The 25,522-nt window shown below is 36.9% G+C and overlaps 1 protein-coding gene across 1 annotated transcript in view; it reads left to right on the forward strand.

Annotated features, from left to right (window-relative positions):
- Positions 1-595: 595 nt before the first annotated feature.
- The window catches only part of KIF6 (kinesin family member 6), a 175,242-nt gene continuing 150,315 nt past the window's right edge, over positions 596-25,522 (forward strand). The window contains exons 1-4 of the mRNA XM_075707136.1: positions 596-661; positions 1,649-1,758; positions 5,028-5,102; positions 22,487-22,634. Coding sequence (XP_075563251.1) covers positions 596-661; positions 1,649-1,758; positions 5,028-5,102; positions 22,487-22,634 — 399 coding nt within the window. The remainder of the gene's footprint in view (positions 662-1,648; positions 1,759-5,027; positions 5,103-22,486; positions 22,635-25,522) is intronic.

Raw genomic sequence — 25,522 nt, forward strand, 5'->3', positions numbered from 1 at the left:
GGTAACACACAACCCCACAGGTCTGGTGGGGAACTTCTGGTGTGCCAATGGAGCACGCCATATGAACACCGCACCCCTCGGTCCGGCCGTGTTTACAAGCTCTCTTTTCTCACAGCCGTGACACTTCGGCCTTGGGGAAAACAGCTGGCGGGGAATTACTATTAACGGCCACGCAGGCAGCCACCCCTCGCAGATGGAGCCCGGATGCCCCCTCCTCCTCCTCCTTCTCCTTCTCCTTCTCCTTCTCCTTCTCCTTCTCCTTCTCCTTCTCCTCCTCCTCCTCCTCCTCCTTCTCCTTCTCCTTCTCCTTCTCCTCCTCCTCCTCCTTCTCCTTCTCCTCCTCCTCCTCCTTCTCCTTCTCCTCCTCCTTCTTCTCCTTCTCCTCCTCCTCCTTCCCTCGCCAGGGAGCAAACAGGCCCCCGGCCAAAGCCACCCGACGGCGTGAGGTGACTGGGCGGGAGCGGGTCCCGCCCCACCGGGGCCCGCGGCCGCCGCCGCCGCTTCCCGCCCGCCGCGGTGCGCGCTGGGTAGCGTGCAGTGGTTACCGTTGCTAGGCGGGCGGCGCCGCCGGCTGCCCCGCGCCCGGCGGGCAGCGATGGTGAAGGAAACCATCCGGGTGTACGCCCGGGTGAAGCCGCTGGGCAGGCGGCAGCAGGCGGGGGTAGGACGGGGAGCCAGCTGCTGGGCGGCCGGGGGATGGAGAGGGGCGGCCGGGGCGAGCCAAAGGGCGTCCCCTGGGCCTGCGTGCGGCGGGGCCGCCTGAAGGCGGGAGGGAGCGGGCGGTGGGCGCGGCCCCCCCCGCCGCAAGAGGCCCCGCCGCGCCCGCCGGCTTGCCAGAGCTGAGGGGTTTGTACGTGGTGGGGTGCGGAGCGGAAAGCCACAGCCCTGTACTGTTCTCCGAAGCGTTAAGAAGTTAATAAAATCACGAAGTACAGGAGCTTAGGCTGTAACTGTTGGGGGAGGGGGCGAGGAACTTCTTTCCTGCCTAGTTGTTAGAGAGAGGCTCCACAGGAAAAACATTTGAGGCTGGTCGGTGCGTTTATGCAGTTCAACACTGTTCTGAACACTGGAGGGGAACGTGTAACTCCCAGTGTTTAGCTGTCCTTGCAAGGGATAATAAAGATAATGAAAGCGTTCCTCAGAAATCGTGCATGTAGGTCTCTTCATTGTCTCGTCCTTTTAAATCAGCTCTACTCATTCTGTTGTAGTCTTTCTTGATATGTTCTTCCATTTTTTTTTTTTTTGAGGGGGTTGCAATGGGGGCTGCACTTTGTTTTTTATAACAGCTCAGATATTAAAGCAGTTTAGTAAGCAAATCATGTCAAAGAGGCTATGTTTCTGTTTCAAATCTTATTGCAGTGTTTACATGGTAACAAATGGGATAGTGTTAGTATGTGCTTGTTTTGTTGTATAATAGCCGAAGAAGGATCTGCTCATGTATTAAGGGCTTTTGAAGAGACAGAACTATTCTGGTTTGCTATGTTGTTTTGACATACTGATTAGCCATGGTACACAAAGCAATTCTGAAATTTGTGTGGAGTTTTTCTTAAGGCAGTTACAGGTACTAAGCTTACGTAAGTGTTATACCTAAGGGCTATGCTGTTCTATTGGTAAAATTGTTTTGTTAATTCATATCCATGCTTATTAGATTTATTCAGTTGATGACGATGAGAAATCTCTGTCTAGTCTGGAGATTATCGTGCCACGTGATTTAGCAGATGGGTTCGTCAATAATAAAAGAGAGAACTACAAGTTCAAGTAAGTAAAATCCTTATCTTTATATCTTCTGCCTTTAGTGATGGATATCACTGTGTAGTGATGCATATCTATAGAACCTGGAAGAGCCTATTCTTAAAATCAAGCTGTAGTATAGATAGGTTTATTTTTGTACAACTCCATTAACAAGAAGAATACTCCAGCATATTATGCTCTGCACCCAAGCAAGTTTGATAGGATTTAGTAAAGTTGTGGGGGTTTTGTCTATCCATTGCAAGTCATCATACATTTCTGAGTCTCATCCCAAAGACTGCATTTTCATTTATCAGTTCTTCTATCTTTACAGCTTGTTTGGAATTTGTGTATGAAAATTGAATGCAGGACTGTGTATTCTTTTGTGATCTAATGAGTTGGCATAGGCTGGCTAAAGATGTCTTGATGTAAAACACTCTGTTTAGAAACTGTGTTTCAGGCATAACCAAAACACAGTAAAGAAAACCAGAGGTTGTTGAAAGAAACAAAACCATAGTTGTAGAATGTAAACAGTTTTTAGAAACTAAAAATAAGCGCCAGCAATATTAATCAAATATTTTTATCTCTTCAACAGAAAACTTGGAGGCAACATTTTAAAATTTTTATGACGAAGAAAGCTAGATTTATAACCACCTCTGATGACTAGGTTGAGATTGTCTTTTTCCAAGTTGAATAATGTTTTTTTTTTATAATACAAAATGAAGTAAATTTGTTGCTCTATGCTATTAAAAAAGAGAGCCCCAGATAAACATCTGCAGCTCAGACTGATGTCATTTTACATCAGCTAAGGAAATCTGTTCTGATTGGGAAGAGAGGAGCTGCCCTCTCCAACTAGATTAATATGCGAAACTAGCTTAGGTTGCAAATGCCCCAGCCAGCTGTAACGAATGCTGATATTTTTTCCTGACTTTATTATTTATTAAAAAGTCTGTAGAGATGGATTTTGAGAAACACTATGCCTTATTATGCTTAAGACAATGCAAAAATAATGCTATGGAGCAAGCATTTCTTTTTCCTCCATAAAAATCATACTTTCATGCAGTCTGTCTGTCCTGGTCACCTCAAATATTGTTCTCCTTTGTTCTTATTTTCTTGTATTGGAATCAAACACAATTGTTTTAATTACTTGACTGATTAAGGGTTAGCAGGATAGAATATATGCCTCTCTACTTTGTGTATCGCATTTGTCTGGGATGTTGTACACACCGCATAATCCCTTGCAGTCCATGGTGCCTTTCTATATACCTGGTGTCTATAGTGCCTTTCTATATACCCTGTGAAGTTCTATTTGAGTATATGGTTCCAGATAGGAGGGACAGCACAGCAGAGTCCAAGCAGTCCAGGAGATTTCTGGAGTGTATTAATGACAACTTCCTTGCATATGGTTAAAGAGCTGGTAAGGGGAGCAGCTCTGCTGCACTTCATATTTGCAAACATGGAAGAACTGACCAGGGATGTGATACCTGGGGGTAGTCTTGGCTGCAGTGGCCATGAGATAGTGAAGTTGAGGATCCTGAGAGAAGGGAGCAAGGCAAAAAGCAGGATCACAACCCTGGACTTAGGAGAATAGACTTTGGCCTGTTCAGGGATCTGATTGAAAGAATCCCGTAAGACACAGACCTGCAGAGAAGTCCAGGAGAGCTGGCTGATTTTCAAGGATCACCTCCTCCAGGCTCAAGAACAGTCCATCCTGATGAGCGGGAAATGACAACAAGGCAGCAAGGGGCCTGCATGGATGAGCAAGCAGCTCCTGACTAAACGCAAACATAAAAAGGAAGCATACAAGAGGTGGGAGCAGGGTCAAGTGACCCAGGAAGGCTGTCTGAGGAATGGGATCAGTGAGGGATGTTGAAAATGACCTGAGCTGCTGGGCTCAGAGGGTTGTCATCAGGGCTACAAAGTCCGGCTGGAGGCTAGTCACTAGTGGTGTAATCAATACTGCGATCCAATACTGTTTAGCATTAATGACCTGGGTGATGGGACTGAGTGAAGCTTCAGCAAGTTCACAGACAATATGAAACTTGGGGGGATGGTTGGCACACCAGACAGTTGTGCTGCCATTCAGAGGGACCTCAAGAGGCTGGAGAAATTGGCCAACAGGAATCTCCTGAAGTTCAACTAAGTGAAATGCCAGTCCTGCTCCTGGTGAGGAATAACCAGGACAGGTTCAGGGTTGACTGAAAGCAGGTTTGCAGAAAAGGACCTGGAGTCCTGGTAGACAGAAAGTTGAACATGAGTCAGCAATACGCCATTTGCAGCACAGAAGGCCAACAGCCTCTGGGCTGCATTAGGCAGTGTTGCCAGCAGGTCGAGGAAGTTGATCCTTCCCTTCTAGTCACCACCAGTGAGATCACACCCGGAGTTCTGTGTCCAGTTCTGGGCTCCAGCAAAGGGACACAAAGATGATTAAAGGACTGAAGCATCTGACGAGAGGAGAGGCTGAGGGACCTGGGACTGTTTATCCTGGAGAAGAGAAGGCTCAAGGGGATCTTATCAACGTGTATAAACACCTGATGGGGAGGGAGGGAATAAAGAAGATGGAGCCAGATACTTCTCAGTGGTGCCCAGTGACAGGACAAAAGTTAATGCGCACAAATTGAAATATGGGAAGAATCAAAAAATCTTTTTTACTGTGGGGTGATCAAATACTGGAACAGGTTGCCCAGAGAGGTTGTGGAGCCTCCATATGTGAAGATACTCAAAACCTGACTGTACAGACCCGTGCTCTAGCTGACCCTCCTTTGAGCAGGGGAATCGGAGCAGATGGTCCCTTCCAACCTGAAGTATTCTTCGATTCTGTAAGACAACTGCAGATATTTTATATAGGAAGTGACAAAGATTGAATTAAATATCTCCTTGTGACTTAACAGTAACTGCACCAGAATGAAGGAAGTAGTTACGAAAAAATGTGAGCCTAGCTATACTGGTGGGATGCTGTATTTGGTTATAGTGTAATCTATTTATCCAGGTTTCAGTGTGGTGCCAGTTACAAACACTGATTCTCTTGATAGATTTAAAATACGGTTTATTTTTTTCTAAGCCACATCATTTTATCAGAGGATTTTATTGTACAGATCTTGTCAAAGCAGCACTGTGTACAGCCTATTTACGTACAATAGCACAACAGCACGCTGTGGTTAAGACTACAGGGAAAACATTGTACTAAGTTATGTAAGCCTAATGATGTAAACATTGACTATTACAAACACAAACCAAAGTGTATGAATCAAGTAGTGTTTTAAGATTCTGAGCAATTATTATTTGCTTAATATTTTCAGATTTCAGAAAATTTTTGATCAAGAGGCAAAACAAGATGTGGTTTTTGACAGCATTGCCAAACCAGTAGCAGAATGGTACGTTGTTGATCTTGCGAGTAATCGGGGTAACACAGGGTCAAAAATAGCTTTCATTGTATTAGTTGGAGGAGAGCTGGCAAGTGTTTGTCTCACTTGTAAAAGTGGAATGATGTTTTAGTTTTCTAAATACTGACATGTCTGAACCTAGGAGATATGCAACAACCCCCTGAGAATTTTATGTATGGTAAGGTTTCATTATTAACTCCTAAAATAGCACTGCTGCTGTTGCCCCTTTTGTTGCATAGGCATAGAAATTCATGTCTAATTAGTTTTTTGTCTATAATATAAGCTCACTTCATTGCATTAGAAAAGTATTCCCTATATAGTTCCATGAAGGAGTAAACCTAATGAAAATCTTATTCCCCCTGTTTAGTTTTCATTAAGTTAGAGGCACTCATGAATTAATACTTGTGGAGATATTCTCAAATTTTGCCCTTGTTATTTTTGTCTTAATGTGTAGGGCAGTGATTTTGGCACTGTTTTTGGTTTTTTCCTCCATATAATAAGCAAACAATGCTCATATTTTAGAGTTTGCAAAGGCAAGCATTTAAGACTGATGCAAAAGCCCTCTTCATTCATTGTGTGGATTGAATGCCACTCTGAACCAGGTGGATTTTCCAAAATGCCGTTCTCTTTGCTCAGCTTATGCCCACATTGCTGAAGTTAGTAATGGTTTTAGTGGGGGAGGAAATTCCACAGTGGAGGAAGCACAATTTCTGCATAATGTTTGTTTGTTTATCAAACTTACTGCTCAGAATCCAAACTTGTAGTGAGTTGGGAAGTATTACTTTAGGTACCAACTTTTCTCATTCATTTTCTGACCCATCCATTGGTTTAAGCCATGATTCTGCAAGCTATTCTTCAGCCTATTGCACTGCCACGTGTTTTGCACTGTAGGAAAACAGACGTCCTCAGCTGGACACTTAGTCTTTCTCAAATCATTACTTGGAAGTAAAAATACACTTTCATTTTCTTGATTTTTCCCCTCTGTTTTCTTCTTAAAAGTCCCACATAAAGCAGGAGGGTAATTGACAGTGAAAATGAGGAGCTAGTGAATTTGAAACTTCACTAGAATAAGTTAAATATGCTTTAAAAAACTTTTGTTATATTCTTCTTTCACCCAGAAGGGATTTCTTTGCTTATCTGACTTTTATAACATATAGCTTCAGGTTAACTCATTTACTTAACTTTAAATATTTCTGAGTTTAATGGTGACTGCAGACGAAAACTTTTGTATCTTATCTGACTGTGCTTGGAAAGAGAAGGGTTAAAACTCTCGTTGTTACATGCTATGGATTGAATTATCCTCAATAAAAACTCAGAGTATCAAAGCTAACTAGCAACAGACTGACTGATTTTTTTCCCTTGGAGTGTTTTGCTAGAATATGGAAAGGTTTTCCAGTTGAATAATTTACCTATACAGTGCTCTAATAAACAGGAAGTGGTATTGTTTCACTTTGTTTCAGTGTTGGCTGATGGAAGATTTTTATACATTGATTTGCTCCATTATGTGGAGTTTAGTTTTGATTTTTAGAGATTTTTAAGTACTTAAATGCTATTAAAATCAGTGGTGTTTAAGCATACAATTATCTCAAAATAGCTGAGTCTTTAACGCTAAAATTGATTTATAAAATCATTCTTAACTGAATCAAGACTACTTTCACTCTGAGTGTTATAATGTGTTAAAGCTTGTATTCTAATTGATTTTTTTATTGTTACTGATAATATTGAAGGATAATTTTGTTTTTGTAGTAGTAGGCAATACCTGAAGTATGTTCCTGTTTCTCATCCTCTTACTTCATTTTTACCTTTTCTTAGGCAAAAGTATGTATTTCAAAATGTCTTCATAGTCATGAGGGTTCTTGGCTAATGGAGTCTTTAACTGGGCCTGAAATTTATTTCACCCTATAGTTAGTGACTCAATTTTCCTTTCCATTGTGGGATAATAAGAATTGCCCTGTTACTGTGAAAGACCACAGTCTTTCATAGAAAAATGTTCTTCACTATTTCTTTTTAAGTCAATGTTCTCTTGCAGGGAAAAACTGTTGAAAATGCACTCACTTCTGATGTTGGAGTCACTTTACTAAGGGAACAGTTTTTGTCTGTGTATTGCCAGGGAAAAGAAAGTAGCAGGAAAGTATACATGAAATAGTTCGGTAACATTTGGAGGCTCTTTGCCATGCATACTTACAGTCATGAGAAAATTCAGTTAGACTTGAAGGCTCAGAAAAAAAATCTTGGGCGTTGTTTAAACAAAAACCAGCAATGCAGTGTTCAGGATTTTAAAATCTTTCTAGTTTGTTCTTGGATGAATGGAAATTGGATGCAACTTTCTTTTTTCTTTTTTTTTTTTTCTTTTTAAGTGTGCTTTCTTTGATGTTGGGCCACTACTTTTCTCTCTTTAAGTCCAGTTACATTGTCATCTTGCCTGTGGTTTCAGAGGCACCAGACATTAGATCATTTAATTGGTCTCTTCAGTCAAAAGTGTCAGCCTCTGCAAACCATTACAAGCATGTGATTTCTTGATTTTTTTTTAATTATTATTTTGTTAATGCTTGAGTCATCTCTTACTTGGTTTCTTTTTATTATTCGTTTGTGTTTTCCTCTTTTCATTTTAAATATGTAGTCTTGATATTTTTGTGTGGAGAGCCAACTTGATCTTTAAGAAGCAGCACTAATTCTATTACTCTATCAAAAAATGGAGAAAATAAATAACATCCTTCTTTTACAGTTTGCTAACAATTAAACATTGCTTTAGTCTAACAACAGAACAAGGTTACTCTTATAATGCTTCAAATATTAGTATTATGATGATGAATGCAATCAGAAATTAAGTAGAAAATCTTAGTGCGTTGGAATTAGTTTTGGTTTCAGTTCTAATATGACCAATGTTTTGTCTTGATTTATTAAAGAATAACATTGAAAATATTTTCTCTTCAGATGTATCATGCAAATAAGAAACAGCTCAGCTGTTCATAAACCTAACAGCAATCACCTATGGTTTTTTGAAAGATCTGATAGCCTCCAGGATAATGCCCCCATTGCCACAGATTTTAGTTTCTTCTCGTGTGCTGTGTTTATCCTAAGAATTAGCATCTGTAATATACAAACTACTTCCCTTCACTGTTTCTGTTTCTTTCTGTGGCTTATTCTTACACAAAATATTCTTACAGTCAAAATATTTTGCAAAACAGCATCATTATAATGTTGACTATAATTTGTAATGTCCCTTTTTCCAGTTTTAGAAAATATTTCACCAGTAATGGAAAATATTTGGAAAACATATTTACATCATTAGATTGCCTTGTAATATAAAGCCACAGGACATAGACTAAACATCCTAATAGGACATTTCTAGCTTTACTGAATATGCTCATAGAAATCCAGTGACCATCCTTTGCTTTTCTGCTATTATTTTTTTTTTTTCCTGTTTAAGTCTGTGACTAAGATGATATAATAAATGTGTTTGGACCTGCTGTTTTGTGGTTTGTTTGGGTTTTGTGGGGGAGGAGGGATTTCTCTCTCACTAACAACTCAAGGATTTGTGTTTTACTCTGTATTCAAGGAAAATAAAAAAGCTACAAGTTTCTTCAAACAAATGAAATTTTAGTAGTTTGTAAAGGGTTGCTAATTTTCTCTCGAATTGTGCTCTCCTTTTGACCATCTAAGCTAGAGTAATGCTGAATGTGCTTTACTTTCACTGACTTCGATAGGATTGTGGATTAATAATCGCTCTGAAATTTGAACCATTTGATAAGAAATTGCTTGAAACATGAAATCTGACTTAGTTTACATGGTTTTATAATAAATAAATTATTTTATTTATGACAAATAAAAGGTTCCAAATAAATTATGACCTCTATTTTTGAACATCATAGAGTAAAAGAAATGGAGAGATTCTTAAAAAACTTTAGATTCTTATTTCTGGTTTGGTTTTTTTTTTGGTTCTTCACTACTTTTAAAGATGATTCTTAGGGACAGATAAAAGTCATCCCTTTACATCTTTTTACAGCAAAAGGAACATTTTCTTTTTTCTTTTGTTGGAAGCCCTTACCATATACAATACCTTAGTATAAATTTCTCCTAGCAAGAAGAATGTGGAATTAGTGGGACTATTCCTTTGATAGTACTTAATCTGCAGACTTTGTCATGCTTCAAAAAGTGATGCAATTTGTATTTCCCTTGTGATGTAGACCTTAAATTGTGAAAAAAGAAAAATAACATCCACATATCTGAAATCTTACAGTAATTTGATTTTATGTAGGGAAATATATAGCTCTTTTAGCTTTGTCATGGGTCTTTCAGAACCTCCTTAATTTCAATTGTTGTATGAAGTTATTATGCAAACTTTGGCTTCATGCAAACATTTGGCTTTTGGGGAAGAGATCATTATTGTGCAACTGGAATTCCAGATTTTTTTTTTAGTTCACTTTACTTTTGTATAATTTGAAATACAAGGTCTTTTTTTTGAGTATTTAAAGGCATAATTATACATGTGCAACATGTTAGATGTTTAAAATAGTTTTAATAACATTAGTTGTAAGAGTACAAACTGTCTTCAGGAAAATTTCAAACTAAATCAGCAGGAAATATATGGGGCAGGAGAACAGACAAGTAAGTCAGTCGTGATTCTTTATTCACTACGTAATAGCCAGAACCCACCATTAAACTGGTTATTAAGAGCTATTTTCCACTCTAAAATTATATCTCAAAAGAAGTGTACAGAACTCATCCTTTTGAGGGGTCGAATAAAGCAGCTTTTCTAATGAGGAGACATGAAACAGGTACAGGTTCCTTACCTGTATCTCTCTGCTTCAGTGAGGAAATAATCTGAATTAAGTTTCTTAGAAGATGCACTAAACTTTCATTCTTATTTGGACTCATCTTACCTCGGTATTCCAAAAATCTTGCTTATATCTATGTATCTGCCTATACATGTGTCACATATAGGAAGCTGGTTTTCCACCCTTTTTACCCACATTCCCTTCCCCTCTGCCCCTCCTTTCTTTTTAGGCTTGTTGAGTGGAACTGCAGCATGTTGCCTCTGTGTTTGTAGACATTGTTGGCTGGTACAGCAGGTTGCTGTGTGCCCTAATTGGAAGGGTGGTTTCCAACGCAGTGAGCTCAGTGAAGACTTGTACAGTTTTGGTACTGCAATGTCAATATAAATGCCAGCTCAATTAAGTTGTAATACAAAAGGATTGAATGATTAAAATGTTGTGAGACCATTGTGATACAAGTCCATTACTTGCTTTTTATAGCCCTGGCACAGTGACTGCCCAATCAGGTTAAAATCTCTTGGTATCATTAGCATGACGGAATATTTGCTACCATGATCAAAGCTAGTCTTTCTATAAAGACTTGTTAAATCTTCATGCTAATATGATTAAAAAATGAAGAATGCCTAATAAAACAACTATGCTCTAGTAGTGGAGGGGTCTTTTTCTGGAGTTTTGTTAAGGTGTAAGCATCAGGCCTGTAAGCATGTGGATTTTCTAGACAATAGTCCTTGTTAACTAATTAAATGATAGGCTTATATGAACAATTATCCATTCTGACCTGTATATATTTTTGACACAGTGCGGGAAATAGTGGCTTGGCTCACCTTCAGGCAACCTTGCATCACAGGTGTATTATTACTAATGTGGGTGATTTAGGTACAAAAGACCTGTAGAATCTATATATAGTAAAGGACACTTATTTTTTTGGATGTCAGCTTGAAACAAATGTAGCTTGAAATTTTGCCTAAATTGAGAAATTGGAGCAGTAATGCTAGCAGTTTTTCCTGAAAATGTGTACAACTATAAGGCAATAAAAAGCAAAAAGCTTCATTAATGTTTCATCTCAAATGATTATTAGTTCCTCATGTTTATTTTGACTTAAATTGCACTGTTTAGAGTTGTTCAAGAAGGCTGCTTATTATAGGTTACAGTTTGATAGCTTTGATTCAGAGTATCTTTGTGTCACATCTTCTGCAGTGCTTATGGTGGAATTCTAAATATATTTAGATATTTTAGTTAAAATAAGAAATTGTATTACACTTTTTTTTTTTTTAGGAAAGCCCTTTTGAAATTTCTAAGGAAACTTGCTTGCACTAAGCTCTCAAAAACAGAGTTACATGCACATTTGGAAACTGGTGTTGTTTTTGAAAGATGAGGCATTACCAAATTATATTTGTTCCATAAATCTGGCAAAGGCATAAAGAAAAAATGTCATACCGAGATACTTTATTTATTTTAATTAAAAGAAACTTTAATCTGAGCTCCAAGTGATAGAAGATACCTAAATACTGAGTCTCTGTAAAGACAAATCTTCCCTGAAAACTTGTTTTCCAGATCCTGCAAATGAAGTTCTTCCTTCTTTTTATCTTAAATGTCATGTCTGGGGGATGGTTTTGCCAGGACTGTTGAATTTTTGTTTGTTTGTTTGTTTGTTTAATAAAATAACTATGATTTGAGGTTTTCTGAGATAGAAAAAAGGAAAGTGAGGGGCATTGGTAAAATATATCAGGTCAGCAAGAACTGAGATGAGGAGAGGGCTGACAGTATCCCAAGATCAAAGATATTGGTGTTTTCTGCTTTTTTCATTAGTCTAGTATTTTAATAGTTATTGAATATTTGTTCCAACCACATGCCTTTATGTTACCAGTCATTTAAAATGAAGATGTTGGAGCTCAAGTTAAAATAATAATAATATGAAGCTGAAATAAACTAATAAAATCAAAGTATTAAATTTTTAAAGATTAAAATTGTTTCTTGTTCCCAGGATTTTCTCTTATCTACATATAAACACTCACAGAATTTAGTCCTTACTTAATAAGACTTTTTTTTTCATTATAAGCTTAGTAAAAACCTTTCACTTTGAACTTTTTCATTTTAAAATAAAACAATAATAAAAATTACAGATGGCTTAAATGCATCTACTTAAATGATCTTTTTAGTCCTTTTGAAGACTGAGAAGTATGTCTTGAAATAGGAATTAAGTGTCAGAGCAAGCAAATATTTTTGCTTAGACTTCATATTCATCATTGCTGTGATGGCTTTTGTTGATCTGGGTAGGCTTCATTTACCAATTGCTGAGACAAGAATTCCACATTTGTCTGTAATACCTGCTGATGTCAAAAACTTGAGAATAAGGTTGTTACTATTTCTTTGTCTTTTTCATAATGAAATTTGGAGTAACACAAAAGGAACCAGAGCACTCTGACTTCCCTGAGGAATATTGTCATATTGGTGGTTATAAAACTGATGCACTGAGACTAGTTAGAAAAAAACCAGATTTTGTAGCAGTTTGTGGCATGTTTTCAGGGACTAATAAGGACTGTTTACTTTTTTCTTCTGCTGCTGATGATTGTGTGAATTATGCCTACTGCTAACAAATTAGAGTAATTAGGTCAGAAGGGATCTCTGTAGGTCATCTGGTCCAGCCTCCTGAGCACAGCAGGTCCAGCTTCAAGGTTAGATCAGGTTGCTCAGGCCCTTGTCCAGCAGAGCTTTGAAAATGTCGGAAGATGGGGATCCCACAACCCACCTAGGCATCTGTTCCTGCGCTTTAACTACTCTCACTCTGAAGAACATTTTCCTTATACCCACTTGGAATTTCCCCTCTTGCAACTTGTGACCACTGCCTCTTATCTTACCACTGTAAGCCTCTGCGAATAGTCTGAGTCCACCTCTGCAACAATCCATTGCATAAGGGAAGGTGGTATTTAGGTACATGTATAGCTTTGTTTTCTCCAGGTTGATAGAAAACAGCTCCCTTGGCTTCCTCTTGTGTGTGATGTACTCCAGCCCGAACTAACTTGGTTCTGTCAGGATCACTCCAGTTTCTTTATAGCATCCTTCTTCTACTGGGGAGTCCAAAACTGGACACAGAACTCAAAGGGTAGAGTTTGGGGTTTTTTTCAAATTTTGATGGTAACTGTTCTGTTTGATTCAGCAAAACCAGTATAGCAGCAGAGGAAGTAGAGTTCTTTGTTATACTTAGGCACAAGCCTGCCTGAAGTCACATTAACAATGAGCACAGAAACAAATGAAAAGTTCTGTGTCCATAAACTTTAAATAGAACAAATGATCTTCACTGGAAATTAAAACAAAATGTAGTCAGAAAAAACAACCACAATAGAACAACCTCAGTCTGCTTTCAACCTCTGTCTACTGTCACTGGGCTTTACACCACTATTTATATTGTCTCAGATATTCAAGGACAAAGTACTGAATGGTATTTTAAACTGTAGTAACTACCCATAAATTGTCTAGCTCTCACTTGAGGAATTTCTCACTTGAGGAATGTTAAGCAGTTGTAAACATAACTTATCTATCAATTTAAATGGAATCGCTTGAATGAGTTAGACTTCGGTATCACACCCTTTATTTAGGAATTGGGCATCTTTTGAGGCAAGTCAGTTGAGTGACTGAAAATGCCCGTACACAACTCTGTAATAGCCATTTATTTAAATAGGGATCTAAAATGAATTTTTAAATGAAAAATCAATTTCTCACTGTGCATGTTTTTAAATCACCACTAATTATGAGTAAGTTAGAAAGTGCAAGTTAACTGATAACTGAGTAAGAAAATTTGAGGGGGAAAAAAATCCATGGTCTTGCTCTCCTTTAGCTACATTCATCTGTGACTCTACACTAGAAGGAATTGTCCTGTGCCTGATAATTGCCACAAAGTTGTACTGACAGCTTTTGCTTAGCAAAATTGTAAGGGAAGAGGCAGGGTCTTTCTAACATAACCAAAAAAGCAATAATCCACTGAAGCCCTGAGCCTAGTCTTGTTTTCTCCCAATTATAATAGTGAGTCTAATAAAACATGCTACCTTTCTGTAAATACCTGTTTTTTCTTACACTTTTGGACCATCATAGTTGCAGCTACAGTGTTACAGCATTTGTTTATTCTTCCTTAGTGTTATGGATAAGTCCTTACATGTAATGACCATTTCTTATTAACAATTTTTTGTCTCTGGACTCTGAGGATTGTTTTCATGACTGTCTTACCACTGGTAAGAGAACTCTTTAAATAATTTGGTTTAAATAATTTGGTTTAAATAATTTGGTTTTAAAATAATTGGCTTAGTGGTGGACTTGGTAGTGCTAGGTTAATGGTTGGACTGGATAATCTTAAAGATCTTTTCCAATCTAAACAATTCTATGATTCTATATTGAACCCTTGCTATTTTAATCAATGATTGATTTTTTTTAATCAGCTTCTCAAACTCCAAAAGGCAGAAGAGATAGTGTGTTATAATTCATTTTTCGTAAAGCCGAAACTTGCTTGAGCAAGCATCATTATGTACACTTTTGTATAACAGTACTTGGGTTATGAAGCAATTTTAAGGTTGTGCTAAAAGTGGGCTAATTAAGGAACATTTACTTCAGCTTGCTGCTTTTTTTACTATGTCTGTTCTCCAAAACAAGAGGAGTATTAAGATTAAGAGTATTCCAACTTAATTGGAAAAATATAATTTGTAGAATGTATGCTGGGAGTTCGTAAAGTATTAGAAGTACTTTTGATACATGCAGATATGTTTAGATACTGTAGTGTGTTTAAGCGTTTACACCAGCAAAAAATCTGCAGCAAATTGTCCCATGCTTTGGATCCCACCTATAACTCTGTGAGATTATTGGAAAGGTGGTCATTGACTTGAATGAGCTTTGGATCATGGTCTTACTTAATGATACTTTGCAGGTGGAGAACTCTTTCTCAGTGTGTTTCCAAACCTCTGCTGGTTATTTCAATATTCTGGTTAGAAAAATACTGAAAGTATTGTAGTTTCTGTCTCAAAGATTGTCATTGTGGAGATTTCTTGGTAGTCTGTGTCATAGCTTGGAGGTAAAACTTGGAAATTTTTGGTTTTTCCCATCACATCATGCTAAGTTATGTTGCTGTCATAATATATGGTTAGGTTCATATAGCAATGTGATCAAATTAATCTCTTTAGTCAGTTGTGTGCACAAATTACGTATCACTTGGAAAATGTGTGCTTTCAATTGTATGCAATATAGAGGACTATTCAATACTTTCTTTCCGTTTAAAAAAATATTGCTGATTAGCTTTGTAAGGTCAAGCACAAGCTGTTATGTTTCTAAAAACCAGCAATATTTTTTCAGTGCTTCACGAGAAAAGCAGCATTCAGTTCTTTGAGTAAAAATATAAGAACAGATCTAACCTTTTTCTATGTTGTAACCATCTTGAAGTGGGCGTATAATTAGATTAGAAATTATACTGCAGCATAAAAGGATAAAGAAGATTTAGGACTGTAATAAAACAATACTTATTCATAGATTAGGAGTTGTTTGCCAGCAATTAATGTTATTATTTCATTAAAATTGATATAGCTGCTGTTACCATTTTATTGTTAGTTTATGAATATTTCCTGGATTTGATGGGGTTTGTTTTCCCTCTATCTTATTCTGACTTCCACCAAGGGAAACGTTTGTTTTATAATTTTAGGTTGTTTAGTCATACTAACTTTGCTAAACAGAGCCGATTATTACATAAATACTTGTTGATGAATTCAGGATATTTAGCAGGTAATCATGATGTTTCTTCACCAATATTTTGCTTTAAATTGACTTTTCTTCCAGTGATTAAAAACAAGACTAAATTTATCATCCAACACACCTTTATATACAGCATACATTTGTAAATATATTGTCACATAGACATACAAGTTTCAATTTCAAATTACTATATCCAGCAAACATTACAATTTTTTCACTGTATACAGCTTTGTGATATGTGAGTCTTCATATGGTTTGACCAGATGTGTTTTCACTGAAACACAAAAATAGATAATACAATTTAAAAATGTATGTATACCAAGTACTGGCACAATTATTAATTATGCTCAAAATCTGGGAAATCCTAATATTCTGACATCATGAGTTAGATCTAAAATATTAAGACTAAATTTGTTTAGTTCTTCTGATCCATTTGAATTGCAGAGTGTGAACTTTTTGGGCATTTCTTGGCAGTCATGTAACCAAGATCTCTTACACGTTAATAACAAGATATGAAGACAGCTCAGTATATTAAATGAGATTGAAATATGATTGTTTGCAGAACTACTATATTTCTGTGTTTTCCCTGAAATGTCATCTTTTCCTGGAAAGCTTGTCTTCACAGAATTTGAGACCTTGGGCAATTTTTTTGAGACTTCTTTACATGTAGAAATTTGGGCCAATGACACTTGTCCGTATTCAGTGGATTTTGTCATTCACAGGTACAAAGTCCAACATGTCAGACTTACTGCTCATGCACATGACAGCTTATGTTTTTCCTTTACACATTTAAGTTGGTCCATATTTTCCAGATAGGAACATGGCATACCTGGTTGTAAAGCAGTAGAAACAAAAAATTATTTGTTAGAAACTGACTTTTTTGTATCTATTTTTCTGTATTTGTTTGGTTTAAAGCTAACCCTAAATATTTTTGTAGGTAAAATTGATACACATTTTGCTATGTAAAGATTGATTTACGTGGCTTGTGGCTCTCTCCTTTTTATAAAAGCTAAATCTATCACAAAGTGTTACAAATATATGCCTGCATGTTTTAGCTGTAACGAAAATGAACTGTCTGAATTTCCTAACACAGTGAAACAAGTGTACCAATTTGGACAAGTTTTAGTCATCGTATTTTAAAAACTTATTTTTCTCTGTAATAGGCTTTATAGTTCTGAGTTTGCAGAGTCACGGCATTCGTGACAGTTTGGTATTATTAAAAAAAGAAAGCCCTCCAGGAACTCTGACAATCATAACAGGAGTAACTTTGCTAAAATATACTGGAGACAGATTTCTTCAGCAACGTTTTAGCTAATTTGTCTGGAAGTAGTCCATGAACTTCTGAACAGGGAGCTATACAACATTGTGTAAGTTCATGAAAAGATCTTTTCAGCAAAACCTCTCCTTGGATTATGTGTCTTTGATGTGTTTTGTTTGAAGTAGTAAAGAGACAATTTATTCAACAGTGTCTCCTTAAACATGCCAAAACTCAGCTTCCTGGGAGAAAAAAACCAATGCAAAGTTCCGGATATTCTGATAACACCGAGGGGGCATGACTGAAAATGTCCTTTTAGTGTATGATCTTTATGTATGCATATTTTAAAGTCTTCACAAGACTACCATCAATAACCATGTCAACCTGTGTACTTTCAAATACTAACTTTAACAAAGGTTTGGGATTTTTGTTCAGAGAATTTGAAGAGCAAAGGTGCAGACTTTTCCTGGGTGAACTGACATCTTGAAAAGTAGATTTTGCAGAATAGGCAGCAAAGAGCTGCTGATTCTCTACCACCTTTCCCAGCAGAGAATCAGGTCCACTACTGTTAGGGACAGCTTTAATTTGCAGGTGAGAATCTTCAGGGATCCTTTTGGTGGACACTGTTTAGAAAATACACTCTGTTCTTGTCATCTCATAATTGGTGTTGCCAACTTTTTTAGGTACCTGTTGCGATTACATTTCGTGATGAAAGGGAGAATGTGTATATTTTCTGCTCCCTATACTAGTTCTTAGCATCTGAGAAACCCTTCACTTTGTCAAGGGTACTTCTGCAGTGTAGTTTGTTGTTGATTTTTAAATAACATTTTACGAGTGGCTAAAGGGTTCTGAAACTTTCTATGTTTTTACTTTCCTAAAGGGATTGTGCATCTTAGATTGAAAACACTAACTACATATCTTAAACTTCCTGAGTATTTAGTAAATAGATACTGGTTTCATTGATTTATTGATTGATTAGGTGCTGGTCCACCTACATGTATTGTTACCATTTCAGTGTAAAACTCCTTGGGACAATGAACTAAAATTAGATTGGTTAAGTTTGGTATTTATCTTTGACTTGAAGCTCTTAGAAGTGGAAAAAGAGCAAAGTAGATCTTTAGCAGGTATTTGCTATGACAATAATTTCTCCACAAGCCTCATTGCTAAAATATCCTGTATTCCCATTGATTTCAAGAGAAGTTCCTGAAGAGAAGTGTGAATTAGTAACATCAGGCATGGATTTTGTATGACTTAATCCATGTAGACTTTATCACATACAGACCTTCAAAACTGACATTGACTAATATTCAGAATATTATACCCAGATTGATATTTACACATCAGTTTTGAAATTTGTTTCTTTCATAAACATATGTGTATGCATACATGTGTGCATAAGCTTTAGTTCTGTTTAGTTCATAAGTTTAATTCTTTGTGAACAAGCTGATGGAGTAGACACTTTTCCTTTTCAGTGTGTCTTCCTGTCTACTGGTGAGATCATAGTCTTCAGCTTGCTTCTAAGTCAAAGGAGCTCTGTCAGTCCTGTTTGAACTCCTAGTCCCTTGTGTTTTGTAAAGGTGGTTTTCTTCCTTAGACTTGGAAGGGGAGTTTATTCTCCATCCTGTCTTCATGGGGTTGCACTTCACTCTTAGAAGGCTTTGCCAGCAGTTTCACTGATACTATTGCTGGTCCTCTTTCCTTACAGGCTTCCTTAGTACCTCAGGCAGGCTTTTCTTAAATTAACTTGGTGGTAAGTTTTAATACACTCTGAATGAAAGAAATGAGTTCTGTAAATATGGACAGGATGCAATTATATACATAATTATACACACATATATTAAAAAGAAGATTGACTTTCATCTTAAAAAAAATAGATAAAAAGATTGTCCCCATCTTTCCTGTAAGTCCCCTTCAAGTACTGAAAGGCCGCAATAAGGTCTTCCCACAGCCTTCTCCTCTCCAGGGTTGTTTAGCCTAGAGAAGAAAAGGCTGTGGGGAGACCTTATTGCGGCCTTTCAGTACTTAAAGGGGGCCTATAGGAAAGATGGGGACAATCTTTTTAGCAAGGCCTGTTGTGACAAGACAAGGAGTAATGGTTTTAAACTAAAGAAGAATAGATTTAGACTAGACATAAAAAAGAAGTTTTTTACAATGAGGGTGATGAAGCACTGGCACGGGTTGCCCAGAGAGGTAGTGGAGGCCCCATCCCTGGCAACATTCAAGGTCAGGTTGGACGGGGCTCTGAGCAACCTGATCTGGTTAAAGCTGTCCCTGGTCCCTGCAGGGGGGTTGGGCTAGATGACCTCTAAAGGTCCCTTCCAACCCAAAGCATTCTATGGTTCTATGATCTTGGATTTTAAAGTGGAACTCAACTGTGGAATCATAACCAGCACTTTCATAGTGCATCTATGCAATGCAATATTACTATTACCTATAATTACATTGGAGGATACATTATTGACACATGTTGACATTTTCTGAACTTTCAATGTTTTCTGGAAAACTTCAGAGCTGTGCTGATGCACTGCAATAAATATAAGAAATATATGAATCAAATAACACAAAGAAAATGCACTGACTTTTGCAGCTGTTTTGACAGTGTATGGTATCTGACATTTTATCCTGCATTTACATGTGTGGTGACCCTAATCAACAGCTTTTTGTGAAGTACAGGAACCTCAAGTTAATAGTTTGCAGCTACACCTTTACCACTTTTTTAGACACATTGCAAAACACACATTTCTGCAGGAGCCATGTCACAGTAATTGACAATATATACCTTTAACAATTTTAAAGAAGAGAAGGAGTAAGAAAAATTAATAGCCCAAAGTGCTAGATCTAGAAGAGCCAAAGAGCAGAGCTGTAAAAACAGCAGAGCAACTGTATTGGGTCAGACCAAAGTTCCATCTAGCCCAGTACATTATCTCTCACATGGACTAACAGTCAGTGCTCAGGCGGGGAAAAAAAAAAACAACCCAGAAACAGCAGTGTAAGCATGTAGAGCTACTTCCCCCAAGTATTCTGTTAGCCTCTGGTTGTTTGTAGTTTAGGGGCTTTCTGATTTCTCTGTGGCTAGTAGTTCTGAGAGAAGTTTTTTTTCATTAATTGGTCCGGTCCCTACTGAAGTATGTGTGAACTTTTAGCATCCAAAACATCCCATTGCAAGGAGTTTCACAGCTTAACTACATTTTGCATGAAGAATCATCTCCCCTTGCTTGTTTTGAATCTGCCATCTCTGAGCTTCTTTTGATACCCCCTACCTTCTGACAACTCATTACTGTCCTCAGCATTCAGATACTGTGGCTGTGGGCACTGCAAATTCCTAAGATAGATGAATGAGGTGTTTTAGAATAATAATTGTTTTGATTTTTAACATCTGGAATCTAAAATCTATATATACTCTGTCTTTGGACATTTTGGTCTTTGGGAGCAGATGTTCACTGTAGTTCCTTTCAACATGTTTCTGTTTTTCTCTCTGACATCCTACTGTAATGGATTAAAATAAGCAATTTGGCACCTACTCAGGCCTTTAAATAAACTTTAATAAGTTGCATCTCTTGTGGCGCCAGACCAGCAGCTATCTATACATGGTTCTTTTCCTCTTACGCAACAGTTGTTTGCCCCCTTTTTATTTTTTAAAATCTTAGCTTATTTATCACTTTTTCAATAAATAAAATGCAGAAGAATAATTTTAGCTTTTCTTTTTCTTTAGCAAAATTAGTAGGTCCTTAAGCATAGTAAATCAAATCCAAAGTAGATTTTGCTTCTGGTAAGTTTTACTAAGAAAATAATTCTTTCTTGATTACTTTATTTGTTTTCAGAGTCTCCCTTCATATATTTTGTCAGGAGATGCTGGAATTGTGGTAGAGCAATTTTGAGATGGGTGAATCCAGGAAACATTTTGTAATTGACAGCTGCTGAAAGTAAAGAAAAAAGCTTGACACTCTAATCTGATTTCTTTATCATATATCCTGTCAACTATAGACTCTCATGAGTTCTGGTTTGATTTGCCATCTGAATATTACAGTCAGTAACTGATTTCATCACTACTTAATTTGTGATTCTAATATTTTTTGTTAATTTTATTCATTTTTTGTTTGCTTTTAGAGACAAGTGAAAATTCAAAATAATTGTGTCCTCCACCATTTTTACCTCATTGTTTATAGCCGGTCAGTGTGAAGCATAAAATATTGGAGCACTTAAAATATCTTTCAAGTTCAGATCAGTTTACAATAATTAACAAGAAATGGAATTAGAAATGGGGGAATAGATTTTTAGTATTTTTGTCTTTTGAGACAGAGCTGTACAAGGGAAATGCATGATAGTCAACTGTGAGTATCAATAGAAATTTTAAACATTGGATACGTGAAATTTTGCTTTTAATATCAAGAGGGAAATGAAATGTTTTATTTATATTTCACATATCAGCCCATCAAAGGGATCTCACTTCAGAAAAATACGACTGTCTTCATAAATAGTGCAAGAAGTTTTGCCATATATTAATTAGAAAAAAAATGCTATATTTGCATGTAAAAATAGTTCCTTCAAATTGTACTGACTTGTCAGTAGCAGAATCTAGATCACCATAATTTAGGGACTGCTTTTTTTCGTTGCATTAAAAGCCCTCTTGTTTAGAACAAAATCAGGACCAAAAATCTCAAAATATATTGAGTTATAACTTGAAAATTCCATTTAGTCAGCCATGGCTCCTGAGCTGTATATCAGCTGCAGCCTAGTCCCATGTTTCCTCCACTGTGTGCAGCTATACCACTGTCATTAAGCTTATCTACTGTTCAGTTGAAATCAGGTGGAAGTTAATGGTGAGAGTGTGGTGAATTAGAGAAAGATATTTGAACTAGACTTTTGCACTTCTGCCAGTAGGAGGTGTGAAAAAAGATGATTGAGTCTGAATGTCATTTCAAGCTATGCCGTTGCATAGCTACTGTTGCTGTTCCACAGAAGCCTCTTGTACAGACACAGTTCTAACAGAACAGTTGGCTTTTACCGATGTGGTTTTGTGTGTTTTCATAGTAAATGAAGATTTTACTACACTGATACAAGCACAGGTTCTCCTGCATACCCTTATTCAAGCTAGGAGTAATCTGATAGTTTAGTATAGTAGTATTCTCAGAATAAAAAAAGACCCCTGGTATAACCTGTATCCTTACATGAGTTTCTAACCATGATATAGTCTTCTCTGTTTGCAATTAATGAAGTCACATGTGAAACATTTCTAGATTCTTTAGCTGTAATGTATCACTGGTCACAATTCCTGACACCTACAGTCTTTTAAGAGACTAAATATCATCCTTGCAAAAAAACATCAACCAAAGAAAAAAGTATACAAAGGTAATGCAAATAGTAATAAATATGATTGACTAATGATGATATTGAATAATGGCATAAGTGAAGGCATCAAAAAGTCCTTCAGTTCTAGATAGTTTAAATTCCACTGAATCTAGAATACATATCTTGAAGTGTATTCCTGTATTACTGAAGACAGCTGCTATGTAATTAAGAATTACTGTTAATTATACTTTGATTCTATACAAAGTTGATCATGGAAAATATGTTATGCCTTATATATTAATTATCTCCCTGGTTTTTTTTTTCTGTAGTGTTTTGGCAGGATATAATGGTACTATCTTTGCATATGGTCAGACAGGCAGCGGCAAAACTTTTACCATCACAGGAGGAGCAGAACGTTACAGTGAGCGAGGCATCATTCCCAGGACTCTATCATACATTTTTGATCAATTGCAGAAGGTATGGGACATTGTTTTCTGTTAATTTTTAATGTCTGTTTTTCAAATACTTAATTATATTGCAAAAGCCTGTTTTTATAATAGTGTTAGAGGAAGCCCTAAAATCAATGCTGAAGAACATATCTAACTGACGTGATACCTTATGCAAGAACACATTGGTAATAGTTTTGGTTATCTGGTTTGTTGCAGTAGGCTGAAAATAATGGACATCACTGGAGCAATTTATTTTTTGTAGTTTCAAAAACTATGCTATTTCTAGTTGGTGCAGCATACATTCAGGTCACATAACTGGTTTTCCTTGTCTTAACGCTTGTATTAGCTCCACTCTGGTTTTGTATTGTAGGCATTGCATCACACGCATCTTGTACAAAAATTGCTCTGATTCCTATGTAAACCGACAATGTTGTATAAAAGATGGAACATACTTTCACTCTTCATAAGTTACCTGATTTCTTTGTGCTTGACTGATGCTCAAAAAAAAAAAACCCAACCCATAAAATAGTAAAATTAATATTAAGCATTTCTAAATACTCAGCTATTTGTTTTGCCTAATGCCTTTATTTTACCTAATGTTACTTATTAGCTAGAATATAGCATAGAATGATAATGCTAAATACATCCAATTATGATGAAAAGCAATTTTAAAAGTCAGTAATGCAAATCCTTTAAGTATTTGAAAGAAAATAGATATCCATATTCATTTTCCTTGTAACTCCAATTATGCACTTGTATGGAATGTTTTTATGCATATATGGTATTAGTAATGCAAGTCTGATTCATCGAATATAGTTGGATAAGAACATTGTTAGGCACATTTCTTAACATAATTACATATGTATAACATATGAACAGGTAAAGATGTAAATAGTAAAATGTCACAAATGCTTATTATTATTATTATTACTGTTATTAATTATTCCTAATGTAGGTGAAGAGAAGAGAAAAAAAAAAATCCTTTGGTCTGTGGTTAAAACAGTATCAGTACCTAGACACTACTTAACAGTGACTAGAAAACCACTTTCAAAGGTAGTAAACTGTATTCGGAAAAACAGTTTTGCAAGTGCTTTGCATCTGAAACCTCTAGTGGAGAAATAGTCACTACACCCTTGTAAATATTGATTTTGCTTCACCAAAAATTTGGGCAGTAATAAATACTGCCCAGTATGATTTCTGTCTCTTCCCTTTTTCCTCATCTTGTAGTATTTCTGAGTCTTACGGTTCTGTCCCAGTTATTTCTTAATGCTTTTCTGTTCATTTTTTAAATACTGCACAGAAGATTTTCCTGCCACTGACAGCTCAATGCAACTGCTATTTGAATACTGAATTTGACATAGCTAGTAGGGAAAAACATACCACTCCAGTGTGGTAACTGACCTAAACCAAAGAGCTATAAACTTACTTTTTAGGTGAATCCAGTGATGTAAAAATGAATGGTGTATTTCAACAACTTTAGCTGTGCCCTGCAGAAGTGGGGAGGGAAACAATACAAAGTCTTAACAATACAAAGTTACAGAAAGAAAAATACTTTGCAGAAATCATGAGTGTAATTGTTGCACTTAAAAATTTATCAAGCTGATTTACAGATCTGTCCTGGTTTTGGCTGGGATAGAGTTAATTTTCTTCCTAGTAGCTGGCATAGTGCTGTGTTTTGGATTTAGGATGAGAATAATGCTGATAACACAGTGATATTTTGGTTGTTGCTAAGTACTGCTTACACCAGTCAGGGACTTTTTCAGCTTCCCATGCTCTGCCAGGTGCACAAGAAGCTGGGAGGGAGCACAGCCAAGACAGTTGATCCAAACTGACCACAGGGATATTTCATACCATATGATGTCATGCTCAGTATAGAAACTGGGGGGAGGTGGCCAGGGCACAGCGATCGCTGCTGAGGGACTGGCTGGGCATCAGTCAGTGGGTGGTGAGCAGTTGCATCACTTGTTTTTCCCTGGGGTTTGTTTCTCTCTCTCATTGTTCTCCTCATGTTGTACCTCACTGAATTTGAAGTCTTTTACTCTTTTACTTTGAATAAAAAAAAAAAAAGCAATGTTGTTTCCTGCGTTCTTTCCAAAAAAAGCCATCATGCCTGGCAGAAAGAGAATTGGCAGAATTTGAGAGAGGGAGAAAACTGACTGCAATTTAATTGTATGGTTCTTCTGGATCTACTGTGCCCCCCAAAAAGACACCTGAAACTTAATTTGGAAGCTTACTTCCAAATTACTGAATAAGTGAAAGGATGTGCCAGAGTAAGCACACTGATGATTGTTCATTATGTTTACGAGAAATTTAATTTTCTTTTAGTGTCTTTAATACTGATATGAGTGAACACAGTCAATCATTCTGCTGCTTTTGTAACTATAGGAGGCAAAAGTGGAGAGCGGAGGAGAGGAGTCTGGTGTAATATGTTTTGTCTCTTCATTTACCCCATCAGGCCTATGACTCATTTAATATTCACATTTTAACAAAACTATTTAATTAAATTTAAATATTATTTGATGTTAACATCAGTCATTACGTTGTACTTTTATACTCTGTCATTCACCTAGTACAGGGTACTAGTAAGGGTATATGTCTCAGTCACATGAACATGCCCTGTCTGAGTAAGGGTTAACAATATTAGGTAATTACCTTGGCTCTTTCTAAGTATGGCTTTGGCAGGTAAATGTACACAGCATATTGCAGGTGTACAAAAGCTTGCTCTTGTGGGAATAGAAATGAAAAAATCCCCCACGTGATCATGTCGCCTTAGATCTTCTGCTGCACTCACACATGGAGGACTTTTGTTGTGGAAAGTGAACAGGTTGATCTTGCAATTGCCAGCAACATAGTGTCAACACACCAGCATTCTTTTCTAGTCCTGATTATGTAATAAAAACAAAACAGCATGAAAAA

This window comes from Pelecanus crispus, chromosome 3 (assembly GCF_030463565.1).
Source record: "Pelecanus crispus isolate bPelCri1 chromosome 3, bPelCri1.pri, whole genome shotgun sequence".
In the NCBI taxonomy this organism is placed as follows: Eukaryota; Metazoa; Chordata; class Aves; order Pelecaniformes; family Pelecanidae; genus Pelecanus; species Pelecanus crispus.